The 14,230-nt window shown below is 41.3% G+C and overlaps 1 protein-coding gene across 2 annotated transcripts in view; it reads left to right on the top strand.

Moving 5' to 3' along the window:
• The window catches only part of LOC138950463 (uncharacterized), a 189,350-nt gene extending 176,172 nt beyond the window's left edge, over positions 1-13,178 (top strand). For both annotated transcript variants that reach the window (XM_070322194.1, XM_070322195.1), the window contains exons 20-26: positions 2,141-2,339; positions 3,414-3,533; positions 6,207-6,361; positions 7,032-7,139; positions 8,346-8,457; positions 9,261-9,354; positions 12,010-13,178. In XM_070322194.1, coding sequence (XP_070178295.1) covers positions 2,141-2,339; positions 3,414-3,533; positions 6,207-6,361; positions 7,032-7,139; positions 8,346-8,457; positions 9,261-9,354; positions 12,010-12,169 — 948 coding nt within the window. In that variant the 3' untranslated portion in view covers positions 12,170-13,178. The remainder of the gene's footprint in view (positions 1-2,140; positions 2,340-3,413; positions 3,534-6,206; positions 6,362-7,031; positions 7,140-8,345; positions 8,458-9,260; positions 9,355-12,009) is intronic.
• Positions 13,179-14,230: the final 1,052 nt, after the last annotated feature.

The raw sequence follows: 14,230 nt of genomic DNA, 5'->3' as shown, positions 1-14,230 counted from the left end.
ATTTTTATATTTTTAATTTTCAGAGCTTGTTTTTAATCCAAATATAACATATTTATATGTTTTTGGAATCAGAAAATGATGAAGAATAAGATGAAAGTAAATTTGTATCGTCTTAAAAACAATTTTTTTTTTTTACAATTTTCAGGTTTTTAATGACCAAAGTTATTAATTAATTTTTAAGCCACCAAATTGAAATGCAATACCGAAGTCCGGCCTTCGTCAGAAATTGCTTGGCCAAAATTTCAATCAATTTGATTGAAAAATGAGGGTGTGACAGTGCCGCCTCAACTTTTACAAAAAGCCGGATATGACGTCATCAAAGGTATTTATCGAAACAAATAAAAAAATATCCGGGGATATCATTCCCAGGAACTCTCATGTCAAATTTCATAAAGATCGGTCTAGTAGTTTGGTCTGAATTGCTCTACACACACACACACGCACAGACAGACACACACACATACACTGCACGACCCTCGTCTCGATTCCCCCTCTACGTTAAAACATTTAGTCAAAACTTGACTAAATGTAAAAAAAAAAAAAAAAAAACAAATTGGGATAGCGGCGAAACGGGATTGCGCCAAAATGGGATGCGGTAGTAAGATGACGCTTGGCTTGTGAAATGTCGCCAAAATGGGACGGCGGCAAAACGGGATTGCACGTAAATGGGATATTGCGCGAATTATAAACGAAGGAGTAGGCCCTAAGTTTCTCGTACGAGATGTTTACTGGGAGTAAATATTTGGGCAGTAAAAATTTAGTTCCTTGTGGAGTTCTTTTTTCGTACAAGATTTTTACTGGAAGTTTACTCCGGAGTCAATTTTTCGTGGAGTAAAAATTTCGTGTTACACCGGTTCATGCCCGTTGTGGTAACGAGCGCACATTGCTGTCTCCATATTGTGTTCCTACGAATCGAAAGTACGATCGCCAAGCCCTTCAATCTGTCATTGAAGGCAACGTTCGATATTTCCGTCTGTCAGCGTCGCCAACGTTCGACAGATTGTACTACTGTTACTCACAAACTTTCAATTTACACAATGAAATGCCAATAACATGCAAACACAACAATGGGAGACGAAGGGAAAACCTACTAGCGATTGAAATTATGCAAACGAACTCACAAATCCCTCACTTTCCGAATGCAAACGCTGCAAATCCGTATGCGTGCGTTGCTGTGTCGAACGTTGGGTTGACGAACGTTGCTGACAGACGCAACAAAACTTGATCAAAAGGCACTAAAAACGATTAAATGTTTTACTCACTGGGTATCGCATTCCTCTTTTTCTTCCTGCAGACGATATGAAGCGGTTGAAACGTCGTTTCCGATGAAAGGCTCGGTTATTTCCGTTAAAAACGAAGTTTGCCGAACGTGTGATTCAGTCTACAGACACCGGTCGGATCACAACAAAAATGTTCATTCTTTGCGATTTTGTGATACTGTTGATGATACACCTGCTTTCCAGTGAAGAACATCAATAAAATGATGTTCACAAGCAAGAATAACAGACAAAAGCACGCGATGTGTAAAATTAGGCTTTGCTTTTCAAACAAAGCACGTGTTTTTTTTTTACTGACAGACACTTTCGGTTGCGATTGAAAATTTTTCCAGAAACGGTTTTATGCTCCCATTTGATATTTTTTCCCTATTTTATCTAGTCAGAGACTAACCTTGTGTATTAATTGAATTAATAACCCCATTATCATAATTTTGTGTGTTATTTTCGTGTCTGCTTGAATCACACTTTGAGATGGGGTCATGTGACAGAAGGAAATGGTGTCTGTCAGGATTCACACGTTCGCTTCGAAAAACTCGCTCAAATAATTGCTCAAACACAAACATTTTAGCTTTTATTTATTTTTTTGTATTGCAAATACCATACTTACTCATGCCAAGCAGAAAAAATGATGAAAATCAATACAGTAAGCAAGTAATTTGAAGGCAAAGTTTACACACATCAAAGAGTCTGATTACCGTGAAACCTGCCTAAACATTTTTGAGTTATAAGCCTGTGATTAAGATGATCTTCACACTGATACCTTCCACCCCCCTAGAGCAGAACCGCGCGATGTGATATCCGACTCATTCCCTTGTGGAGGGTCACAATTAGCATGTGTCATTGTGTTCATTCACATTTCACAGAACAATGCGTACAAGGCGGAGGAGGATGACATCTACATGTACGGAGCAATGGCCTTCAGCACACGACAGCCGTGGCAACTGGACGACAGCAGTCTGACTCTCATGGATCACGTGGGAGAGGGCAGGTTTGCCACAATCTACAAGGCGTCATGGAGACACGATGGCAAGCAGGACATTGTGGCTGCCAAGATGCTCAAAGGTGAGAGAGAGAGAGAGAGATCTTAAATGCCTTGTCTTACAACCTATTCTTACTACATCTAAAAAAACAAGTCGCGTAAGGCGAAATTACTACATTTAGTTAAGCTGTCAAACTCACGGAATAAAACTGAACGCACTGCATTTTTCACCAAGACAATACAGCTTCGTCAATCCCCCGCACGTATAAAACGCAGTGAAATTGACAAGCCAGTCAGTATAGCGTAGGAGCGGTTGAGTTTAGCAGGATAGCGCTTATCTGTATCTCTGAGCTTGTTTTTAATCTAAACATGTCATATCTATATGTTTTGGGAATAAGGAATTGACAGGGAATGAGATGGAATTGTTTTTAAAGCGATTCCTTAAATTTAATTTTAATAATGATTTTCATATTTTTAATTTTCAGAGCTTGTTTTTCATTTGAATATAACATATTTATATGTTTTGTGAATCAGAAAAGGATGAATAACTAAATGAAATTGTTCTTGGATCGTTTTGTAAAAAAATATTTTAATTACAATTTTCAGATTTTTAATGATCAAACTCATTAATGAACTGTTAAGCCTCCAAGCTGAAATGCAATACCAAAGTCCGGCCTTTGTTGAAGATTGCTTGACCAAAATTTCCATCAATTTGCTCAAAAAATAAAGCCGTGACAGTGCCGCCTCAACTTTCACAAAAAGCCGGATATGACGTCATGAAAGACATCTATCGAAAAAGGGAAAAAAGTGTGAGGATATTATACCCAGGAACTTTCATGTGAAGTTTCATGAAGATCAGTCCGATAGTTTTCTTTGAATCGCTCTACACATACACACACACATACACACATACACAACACACACACACACACACACACACACACACACACACACACACACACACACACACACACACACACACACACACCACACCCTCGTCACGATTCCCCGTCTATGTTAAAACATTTAGTCAAAACTTGACTAAATGTAAAAAAGAGATAGAAATAGACAGAGAGAGAGACAATCATTCTGTATTTCTTAATTGTGATTTATGGTTCTGAGTGTAATTGTGGTTGCTATGGTTACCTGTGTGACAGCGGGCTTCACGGAGGACGACGCCATGAAGATGATGGCCAAGATCAACTTCTCCGCCACCCAGCTAGAGGATCACGACAACGTCGTCAAGTTCTTCGGGGCCGTCACTGACAACCAGGGGTGTGAGTACACAGGAGCTAACTGTCTCGTTGATCTAGGTACCACGTAATCTCGGTAAGAGTGTTTAGCTGCTCAATGGATGTCTGCCTCACTATCAGCTTTGAGGTTTTTTTTAATTTTGTATTTGATAGTAAACGCTTGCGTGTATGTTTGCCAATGTGAACCACGTGCGTTATTAACAGCTATTGTGTTCTCGTCTTCGACTCGTCGGCATTATACTTGTCTCGTCTAAATATCGGACCCTATTGCTACGCTGAAAATACAATAGCGATTATATAGCTGTTCTGACCTTGATTTGTTGTTCCAAACTTACAAAATGACAGTTTTTGCGTCGATGCGTTGATCTCAGGTTTTGATAGCAGACGCCGTTTCTTATGCGCATTAGTTTTGCGCAGGCGCCACACTGACTTTGGAAAAAAAAACTCGATTTGACAACACAGCTGTTAAACAGCTTTTTATTAGTTCATTCGTACAAAGAAGTTTGAGTTTTTTTAATTTTGAAAAAGACTACTTATGAAGAAGACCAAAACACAACATCAACGGAAAACTAGAAACAACTGAAGAACTAGGATGCAACAAGGGGAGGAGAAGAGAACAGCTAATCCGTACAACGCGAACAGACGGCAGCGAAGTTTTCAGTTTGGTGAATGGCATTTATACTTGTCTCGTCATGAAGCGAATTTTTCAACCTCAGTTATAAATGACTACATGAATGTTAGTGCCATGGGTTGAACATCAAAACTTCAGAGGGGAATCGGGTATTTAGTGTGGAGTTACGAGATAAGAAAAGCCGAATGCGAAAGTTTGTGTCAGTCGGCAACTTAGCTCACACAGGCACACAAAAACGGCTGTTCCGTTTTACTCCCCTGTTTGTACTACATCTTTCGACTTTGGGCATTTTGTGGTGTTTAGGGACAGACAATAATTGGTTTAGTCCTGTTTCATCAGGAAGTTAGCAGAAAAGGGTATGCTATCGACATTTTTAAAGCTGAAAAACATTCCCGAGAAAAATTTCAAGTTGTCAGTGTGTGCTGTTGTCGATTGAAACATCGTGTGGTACAGATGGGTAAACCGGAACCATGCGTCTTTGTTATTGTCAATATGCTTTTGGATATTGGCAAAAATGGCCGACTTCCATAGCATTATGCTTTGATGATCGGAAGAGACCATCCAATCACAGCCCCCGAATTCCCCCACGTGTCCATTAGAATAGCTATTTTGTTTAATAGACGATGTTTTGAAATAGGTCTGTAGCTATTTGATGTGTTGTGAAACAGTTATTGCTCTTTAAAACAATGGGACAAGCTTTCCCACGTGACACTATAAGCAACCACTAGCGAGCGACGTGTCTCTTGAAGTCGATGGGGACCACGTGACCAAGTGTAGAGACTCGCCCCTCGCGGGTATGTAGAACGTCTAGGGCCATGTATGTTGTTGTTGCTTTTTTTGTTTTGTTTTTTTAATTTGCCAAGCACATCATTGTGGGGCTTTTGATAAAAAAAAAATTCAAGCATCCGTCTACAACGTATCATCATTCATCCTTCAACATTTACACAATACTGAAATATCTCATGTATTGTTGTTGTTGTTTTATCTTGAGAATGAAGGTTGTTTGTTTATTCCCATGCGTGTATTCTCTCATTGGTCAGGAGACGGGTTAGTTTCAAAATAAATAGCAGCTTCTAGCTTTGAACACCACAATTACTTTATATGTTCCACTCAAGATAGAAGACACTCAAAATAACAGAAACCACGCAGAAAATCAGATGCGGATAATATGTAGCGTATACTGTCTGCCACAATGGGTATTATAATCTCAGAACGCGTTGAGAGTAAGCATCCACGGATTCGGTGCAATCAATCGAGAAACCAATGACGCTATAGGGCAAAGCCTCGAACACCGCAGGCTAGGAATGCTTTGAGATATGTAGGTTTTCATTTCGTCAAAAAACTACGGGATATAGTCTAGAACGCAGTATTGGCCCTGACATTGCATGCCCTGTATCATTGCAATTAGCTCACGACTGAATGAAGACCTACGTAAGTCAAGACATGTTTGGCCTGATCTGGCTGATGATTTCAAGACTATGCCCTGGTTCAATCAAATATGTGACCCTCCACCACGAAATGAGTCGCATGTCACCCCACGCGGTTCTGCGCTAGGCATAATATAAGTCCGGGGGGTGTCTAGTAACAGTGTGAGGGTCACCTTAGTCACATGCTTATAACTCGAAAAGTGTTCACTCTTTTGTAAAGCGGTTTTCACCACTGGATAGAGAATAAAAAACTCTTTAAGAATATGTAAAAATATGAAAATCATGAAAAGGTGACATGCGACTCATTCCGTGGTGGAGGGTCACATATTTGAATCATTCAAGACGACCAGGGATGGCCAAATCGTCGGCCCGGTCGCCAGGGGCGAGTACAACAATACGCCGGGCTAGTAGAAACCGCCTGGCAACTCGCCCGGCTGGCCTATGCAAATTCTGGTCAAATGCGAGCTGTTTGGTTGTAACATCGAGTTTTAAAGCTATATAAACACTGCAAATCAACTGTGGTATCTACCGGGCCAGCGACATTTCTGCCGGGCTAGTGACTTTCTTGAGTTACTCGCTCGGCTGGCGAGTTAACATTTTGAGATTTGGCCAACTCTGACAACCCGTTTCATTTGTCAGGGGGCCCGGTGCTAGTGATGGAGTACTGTGAGATGGGACAGATGGACAAGTGGCTGGCCGCCAGGAGGAGTCAAGTGACTGAGCAGATCATGGAGAACCTCTTCCGCTTCGCTGTGGGCATCGCTAAGGGCATGGAGTACCTGGCTTCCAAGAAGGTGAGTTGTTTTTGTAGTTGGTGCTTGTGGTGGTGTTTGTGTTGTTGTAGTTGTTGTTGTTGTTGTTGTTGTTGTTGTTGTTGTGGTTGTTGGTGGTGGTGGTGGTGACGGTGGCGGTAAACTTGATGGTTATATTTTGTTGCTGATGTTGTTGTAGTTTTTTCTTTTTCTTTTTTTCTTCTTTCTTGTCAATGGTCACGTCAATAATTACGTTTTGAATTCTTCATTTGCTTCATGAATATGTAATGGTCATCACCATCACTAAGGTAATCAGCAGCAGCAGCTGTACGCCTATATAATCACTGTCATCATCATCATTGCTATCTCTCTGCATAATTATCGTCATCATCATCATCATTGTTATCCCTCATTTGCATAATTAGCGTCATCATCATCATTGTTATTTCTCATCTGCATAATAACTGTCATCATCATCATTCTTATCTCTTGTTTGCATAATCACCGTCATCATCATCATTATCTGTCGTCTGCATAATCACCGTCATCATCATCATTATCTGTCGTCTGCATAATCATCGTCATCATCATCATTACTATCTCTCATCTGCATAACTATCGTCATCGTCATCAGTGTTATCTCTCATCTGCATAACTATCGTCATCATCATCATTGTTATCACTCATCTTAGAACTTCTCCATTGTAACCAGGTGACTCACAGCCGTCTGGCCGCTCGGAACATCCTTCTGACCTTCACCTTGGACCCCAAGGTCGCCGGGTTCGGACCTCAGCATAAACAGGGAGACGAGGAAAAGGCAGTGAGTAAAACATGTCAGAGAGAGGCGAGGGAAACAGGGCGGGGGAGGGAAAGAAGGGGGGAGAGAGAGAAGGGGTGGCGGGAGAAAGGAATGGAGATGGGGTAGAGAGGGAGAGAAGGAGAGGAGGGGAGGAAGTGGAAGAGAGAGGGGGTGCGAGAGAGGGGTTTTAGAGAGAGGGAGGGGGAGAGAGTGAGGGGGGAGAGAGGGGAGAGGGGAGAGATAGAGGGGGGACAAAGTGAAAGGAGAAAGAGAGAGGAGAGGTAGAAAGAAAGAGAAAGTGGTAAGGGGAGATAAGGGAGGAGGAGATAAAGCAAGGGAGATAAAGAACAGAGAGAGAAAAGTGTGTGTGTGTGTGTGGGGGGGGGGGGGGGGCGGGGGTAGACAGAAGAGAGATAGAACAAGAAAGGTACCGTGGAGAGTTGGACCAAAAAAGAGAGAAAAGACAAATAAATCCAGACATAGAACACTAGTGTGAGATAATGATTGATAGTGTGAGATAATGATTGAAAGAGATAGAGAAAGGGAGGGTACAGGAGAGGGACTGTGTCTGTGTCTGCATCTGTGCGTAGGCTCGTAGTTATATGTCTGTGGAAGAAATTAGAAGACAATTAGCCAACGTGGATGAAAATCACATACTTATGCAGTCATGGCAATCATGAACAGAACGACAACAGAAAAGAGGAAAATCAGAAAAAAAATGAAAATAAAAATACATCAAAGAGGCAACAACGGAAAATTAAATCCAAACAAAGAAATATAGAGGAAGGCTGACAGGATGCAGGAGGGAGGTAGAGAGTGAGACAGAGGGAAAGAGATGGAAAGAGACAGAAAAACAGAGATAAATGCTTTGTCTTTTTGTGTGTCCGCTCACGTCTGCATATTATGATATGGCAAGTTATATTATAATAATAATAATAAATGAGCATTTATATAGCGCAACATCATAACTTTACAATTATGCTCTTTGCGCTTGACACATTTAAAATTAAAACACAGTCATACAAGCATTTACATCTACATTCATAGTCAATAACGCTTAATTAAAAGCATACACCATCACACATACATTACAAAAGATTATTCCACTAACTAAGTAATAAAAACATGAATAAAATAGGTAGTAGAACGAGAGAAGCTCCCCCTTTCACTGATATTTTGTTTCTGTTTTCTTCCATTTCATCTCTTTACTTACACTTGTGTGAGCAGACGAGAGTTCCCGCCAAATGGGCTGCCCCGGAAGTGCTGCAAGACAAACCTGCAACTGAGAAGAGTGACGTCTGGTCCTATGGAATCGTGCTGTGGGAAATCTTCAGCATGGGTAGGTTGTGTTTGTTGATATATTTGTAGTGTGTGTGTGTGTGTGTGTGTGTGTGTGTGTGTGTGTGTGTGTGTGTGTGTGTGTGTGTGTGTGTGTGTGTGTGTGTGTGTGTGTGTCTGGTCCTATTGCATCGTGCTGTGGGAAATCTTCAGCATGGGCAAGTTGTGTACGTGTGTTGATCGCATTGACAGCAGTCAGCGTTTACTGGTGTACTGATATTTGTTTAAGTATCCCTTCACAGTCTACGACACGAGTGGTTCCTACACTTCATGGAGCTAGTGAAGATAACGCAGACAGGAATGTTTTTATGATGTTTACTTTACTTGTTAGGACATTCTGCAAAGGGAAAATGAGCTGAATGCATACAATACAGTCTTTGCCTGGCTAAAAGCTCAGGCTTTGCGTATAATTCAACTTTGTCTTGTGAGAGGCAAAGCAAGGGCGGATCTAGGATCTTAAGGAAGAGGGGGCACACCCAAACGTTTTTGCACAAACTTGAAGGCGCGAAGCGCCCGAACAAGCAAGGGGGGTCCCCCTGAAGGCCTTTCGCCCCTCCCCCCCCCCTCTAAATCCGCCACTGCAAAGTACTGCAGAAACTGGACAATTAATGTATACAAGAATGAGTAGTATGCAGCAACAAACTGCACTCTTGACGTAGGGAAAACACGTGCAACAACTTAAAGTGTTTCAAAACAAGGAGAACCTTGACCGGCCGCTGTTTTGCCATATTCAAAACGCAGTCCAGAATGTGAATACTTGGTTGATGGTTAAATCTTGATGGGTCTGATCGATTTGATTAACAGGACAAGTCCCTTACCCGAACATCCACGGGAGTGAAGTTGGAGCACGCATCAAGTCAGGCTACCGGATGGAGAAGCCAGAGTTTGCTGATGACACGTAAGTTTGGGCTTAATTAGCCACGATTTGCCCCATCCGCAGTCTAAAGATACACCGTATTATGCGATTTGCCCCATCCTCAGTCTAACGATACACCGTATTATGCGATTTGCCCCATCCTCAGTCTAACGATACACCGTATTATGCGATTTGCCCCATCCTCAGTCTAAAGATACACCGTATTATGTGATTTGCCCCATCCGCAGTCTAAAGATACACCGTATTATGCGATTTGCCCCATCCGCAGTCTAAAGATACACCGTATTATGCGATTTGCCCCATCCTCAGTCTAAAGATACACCGTATTATGCAATTTGCCCCATCCTCAGTCTAAAGATACACCGTATTATGCGATTTGCCCCATCCTCAGTCTAAAGATACACCGTATTATGCGATTTGCCCCATCCGCAGTCTAAAGATACACCGTATTATACGATTTGCCCCATCCTCAGTCTAAAGATACACCGTATTATGCGATTTGCCCCATCCTCAGTCTAAAGATACACCGTATTATGCGATTTGCCCCATCCTCAGTCTAAAGATACACCGTATTATGCGATTTGCCCCATCCGCAGTCTAAAGATACACCGTATTATGCGATTTGCCCCATCCTCAGTCTAAAGATACACCGTATTATGCGATTTGCCCCATCCTCAGTCTAAAGATACACCGTATTATGCGATTTGTCCCATCTGCAGTCTAAAGATACACCGTATTGTGCGATTTGCCCCATCCTCAGTCTAAAGATACACCGTATTATGCGATTTGCCCCATCCGCAGTCTAAAGATACAACGTATTATGCGATTTGCCCCATCCTCAGTCTAAGGATACACCGTATTATGCGATTTGCCCCATCCTCAGTCTAAAGATACACCGTATTATGCGATTTGCCCCATCCTCAGTCTAAAGATACACCGTATTATGCAATTTGCCCCATCCTCAGTCTAATGATACACCGTATTATGCGATTTGCCCCATCCGCAGTCTAAAGATACACCATATTATGCGATTTGCCCCATCCTCAGTCTAAAGATACACCGTATTATGCGATTTTCCCCATCCTCAGTCTAAAGATACACCGTATTATGCGAGTTGTCCCATCCGCAGTCTAAAGATACACCGTATTATGCGATTTGCCCCATCCTCAGTCTAAAGATACACCGTATTATGCGATTTTCCCCATCCGCAGTCTAAAGATACACCGTATTATGCGATTTGCCCCATCCTCAGTCTAAAGATACACCGTATTATGCGATTTTCCCCATCCTCAGTCTAAAGATACACCGTATTATGCGATTTGCCCCATCCTCAGTCTAAAGATACACCGTATTATGCGATTTGCCCCATCCTCAGTCTAAAGATACACCGTATTATGCGATTTTCCCCATCCGCAGTCTAAAGATACACCGTATTATGCGATTTGCCCCATCCTCAGTCTAACGATACACCGTATTATGCGATTTGCCCCATCCTCAGTCTAAAGATACACCGTATTATGCGATTTGCCCCATCCTCAGTCTAAAGATACACCGTATTATGCGATTTTCCCCATCCGCAGTCTAAAGATACACCGTATTATGCGATTTGCCCCATCCTCAGTCTAAAGATACACCGTATTATGCGATTTGCCCCATCCTCAGTCTAAAGATACACCGTATTATGCGATTTGCCCCATCCGCAGTCTAAAGATACACCGTATTATGCGCAACACGCGCATGCCAACTGTTCTGATCTGTGTTTAGGCCAACAACAAAAAATAGGTGTGGTTACGGTCACATAGCCAAAAAAAAATAGGGTAGGTAGGTAGGCAATCACTTTTTTTTTAACTTTTTTTTCTAATGTGTACAAATTAAACCTACTTGACAGGGAAATAAGTGTGCTTTCGCTTTCATTGCGTTTTTTGCACTCGTTTTTTTTGTTGTTGTTGTTGTTGACAAAATAATGTAATACAAAGTTATAGGATCGGCCCCTAAAAATAGGGTAGGTCGGGTTACCGTAACCACACCTATTTTTTTTAGGCCTTAAAAATAAAGAACAGGGTTAGAACAAGCACAATCATTGTTTTGATTTTCCCGACATCTCTTCTTCTATATCTGTATGTGGCTGCATCTCGCAGTACACTCTGCATTTTTATGTTTGTTTGTTTGTTTGTTTGTTTGTTCGTTTTTAGCAATGGGCTTTAGTGTGCATGCCCTTTGCCCCCCACCCCCACCCCCCGCCCCCCCATCCACTCCGTTTTAGGGGGTATTTAAAAGGAAACACTAATATTTTGCTATGTTGCAGGCACTATACTTATTGAGCAGTGGGATACATTGCATGACCGTGGTTTTCACCCCTACCCCGTTTTCTTTTTCTTTTCTTGTTGTTGTTTTTGTGTGTGTTTTAAGTGTGTGTTTTAAGTGTGTGTGTGTGTGTGTGTGTGTGTGTGTGTGTGTGTGTGTGTGTGTGTGTGTGTGTGTGTGTGTGTGTGTTAACATTGTAACGTTTAATTCTGATCATTGAATCGGTTGAATTTGAACACAACAATCATTGTCCATTCAAAAAAAAAGTACACAAAGGAACCAGGAAAACAATTGCCACCGGAGCTAAGAAGAAGACGAAGTAAACAAATATATCCTTCCGCGTCAGTAAACTAATAGATGATTGTGTTGCAGGCACTACGACATGATGAAGGACTGCTGGCAGTTCAAGCAGTCCAAGCGACCAACCTTCGGCACTATACGGGCCCGCCTCTCCCAGCAGTACGGGGCTCCCGGAAACAGGCAGAGCGTCGACTTCTATTACGACAGCAAGCAGCTCGGAGACTTCGACTGAGACGTTAATGCCCTTTTCTGGAAGCTGAAAGAGAACGGACATTAACGACGACATTAACATGGTGCTTTTTCTTTTTTGCAATTAATTCTTCTTCGTTTGTTGCGGGAGTGTGGTGTGGTTTCACATGCACTTTTTTTTTTTTTGCGCGCGAGTGTTGTTTCACGTATAATCAAAACCGTTGTTCGGCGTCATTTGGGCAGTGATCATACTCTGTTGGTCTGATTGCATAAGAAGCGATAACATGAGATTATTTTTGAGATTTATTGCAATGCATACACTTTTGTTTAAAGAACTTCAGCGCCAAAAGCTAGAGCAGCCTGCATGCAACTGAGGTGAAATTTATTTTTAAACAGTACCACAGCTTGAGTTATGAAAGTCTGCAAAATTATCCCAATTTGATATGCCTGAAATAACCAAGACATCCTAGAGTGACATATATAATAGTCATTTGTGGCTGTATCGTAAGCAAGACCTCTAATATTATGGGTTGCGTTTGCAAGATGACACCATTTTTGCAGGAGTGCATTTTCACATTGGACTGGTCCATTACTATTTCATGTTAGCTTTTGTTTTTTTCACATATCAAAACAGCAACATGGCTAATGGGACCGATGTTATACATACTCTTCTATTTTTTAGTGGGATTTTTTCAGATATCATAATCATGATGTATTTGTCCAACAACAACAAATCGCACTTGTATCTTGCTCATACTGTGCCATACATTCTATCATACATGTATTGAACATGACAAAGCTTTCGGTTCTTTTTTTTTTTTACATATATCATTTCGTCACGCTCATAAGAAAAATACCTATCTCAGTGTTAGACATTTCTGTGGTGAAACTACAGGGGAAGCAAATGGAAAGGTATATATGATGTGTTAGAGAGTACAAACCCGCAGACCATCGGAAACCATTGCCACGATAACGTAAGCAAAACTGCCGATCTCGTTTCTTGAGTTAGGCTCTTTTTCTGTATGATACAGAAAGACTTGTATAACGTGTATAACTGTGTTTAATTTTAAATGTGTTAAGCGCAAAGAGCATAACTGTAAAGTTATGATATTGCGCTATATAAATGCTCATTTATTATTATTATTATTATTATTATTATTATTATTATTATTATTATTATTACTTGTTTTGAGAATTTGAAGGTATGCAACAACTCTTTGTGGGTTGTATTGCAGTTTTGCTGATTGAAAATGTTGCTGTCAGCTCTTTATCTCACGTTTATTCCGTGGTAACAGCTCGAGATAGGCAGTGTGCAACTTATAACTAAAATGAAATAGGCAGATTGTTCAGAAACCAAAGAAGTTTGTTTGCGTTTTTCTCAGAACAATAAAAAACAAGAGGCGAAGCCTTCAAGGCTCACGTAAGAAATAGACAAACAGTAACACAAACTCACTACACGAAGCTTCGCAAAGTCTTAATACCAAAAACCCACAGCTACGGCGTGGTACTTTGACCCCAACATCGCTTCTCAAGTTTTGACATGCGAAGCTTCGCCGTAGCTCGCAACGAAGTTGGGTTTTTTTTGTAAGAAGAGTGCTTTTCGATTCAAGATGGACGACGAAATCAGACTCAATACCATAGTGAAGAATGCATTTATCGACTTTGGTTGACCCAAAGTACAAGAACTAACCTCCTACCTGTATTATTTCATACTGCGATGCATTGACATGTCGAATGAAACTCGAAATCCCAGCGCTCACGCCAACTGGTCCCGGCCGTGCTCAGTCAACGAAATAGAACACATACAATTAACTTACGTCATTATCAAGTACGTAAAGTACAATTTGTGACGTAAAGTACTCAGAAAGAAGCACACCACGCGCTGGTCGAGACTACGTGCATGCGCTTTCTGACTAATAAGATTTGAGACGCCAAGACATGAAAAGAAAAAGATAACTGTTGCCTTCCAACTAGTCTCGGCCCGCTCAAAACCGAGACTTTCAGTAATTCCTTCGCGTGACGTCTAACCCTCTTACGCCATAATGTGACGTCTTCAAATGACGAAATGTTAAAGTTTCTACCACAGACATACACACGCACAAAC

The sequence above is a fragment of the Littorina saxatilis genome, linkage group LG16 (assembly GCF_037325665.1).
Source record: "Littorina saxatilis isolate snail1 linkage group LG16, US_GU_Lsax_2.0, whole genome shotgun sequence".
In the NCBI taxonomy this organism is placed as follows: domain Eukaryota; kingdom Metazoa; phylum Mollusca; class Gastropoda; order Littorinimorpha; family Littorinidae; genus Littorina; species Littorina saxatilis.
Note: the sequence above shows the minus strand (reverse complement) of the source record. Positions and strands in the feature narration are given on the sequence as shown.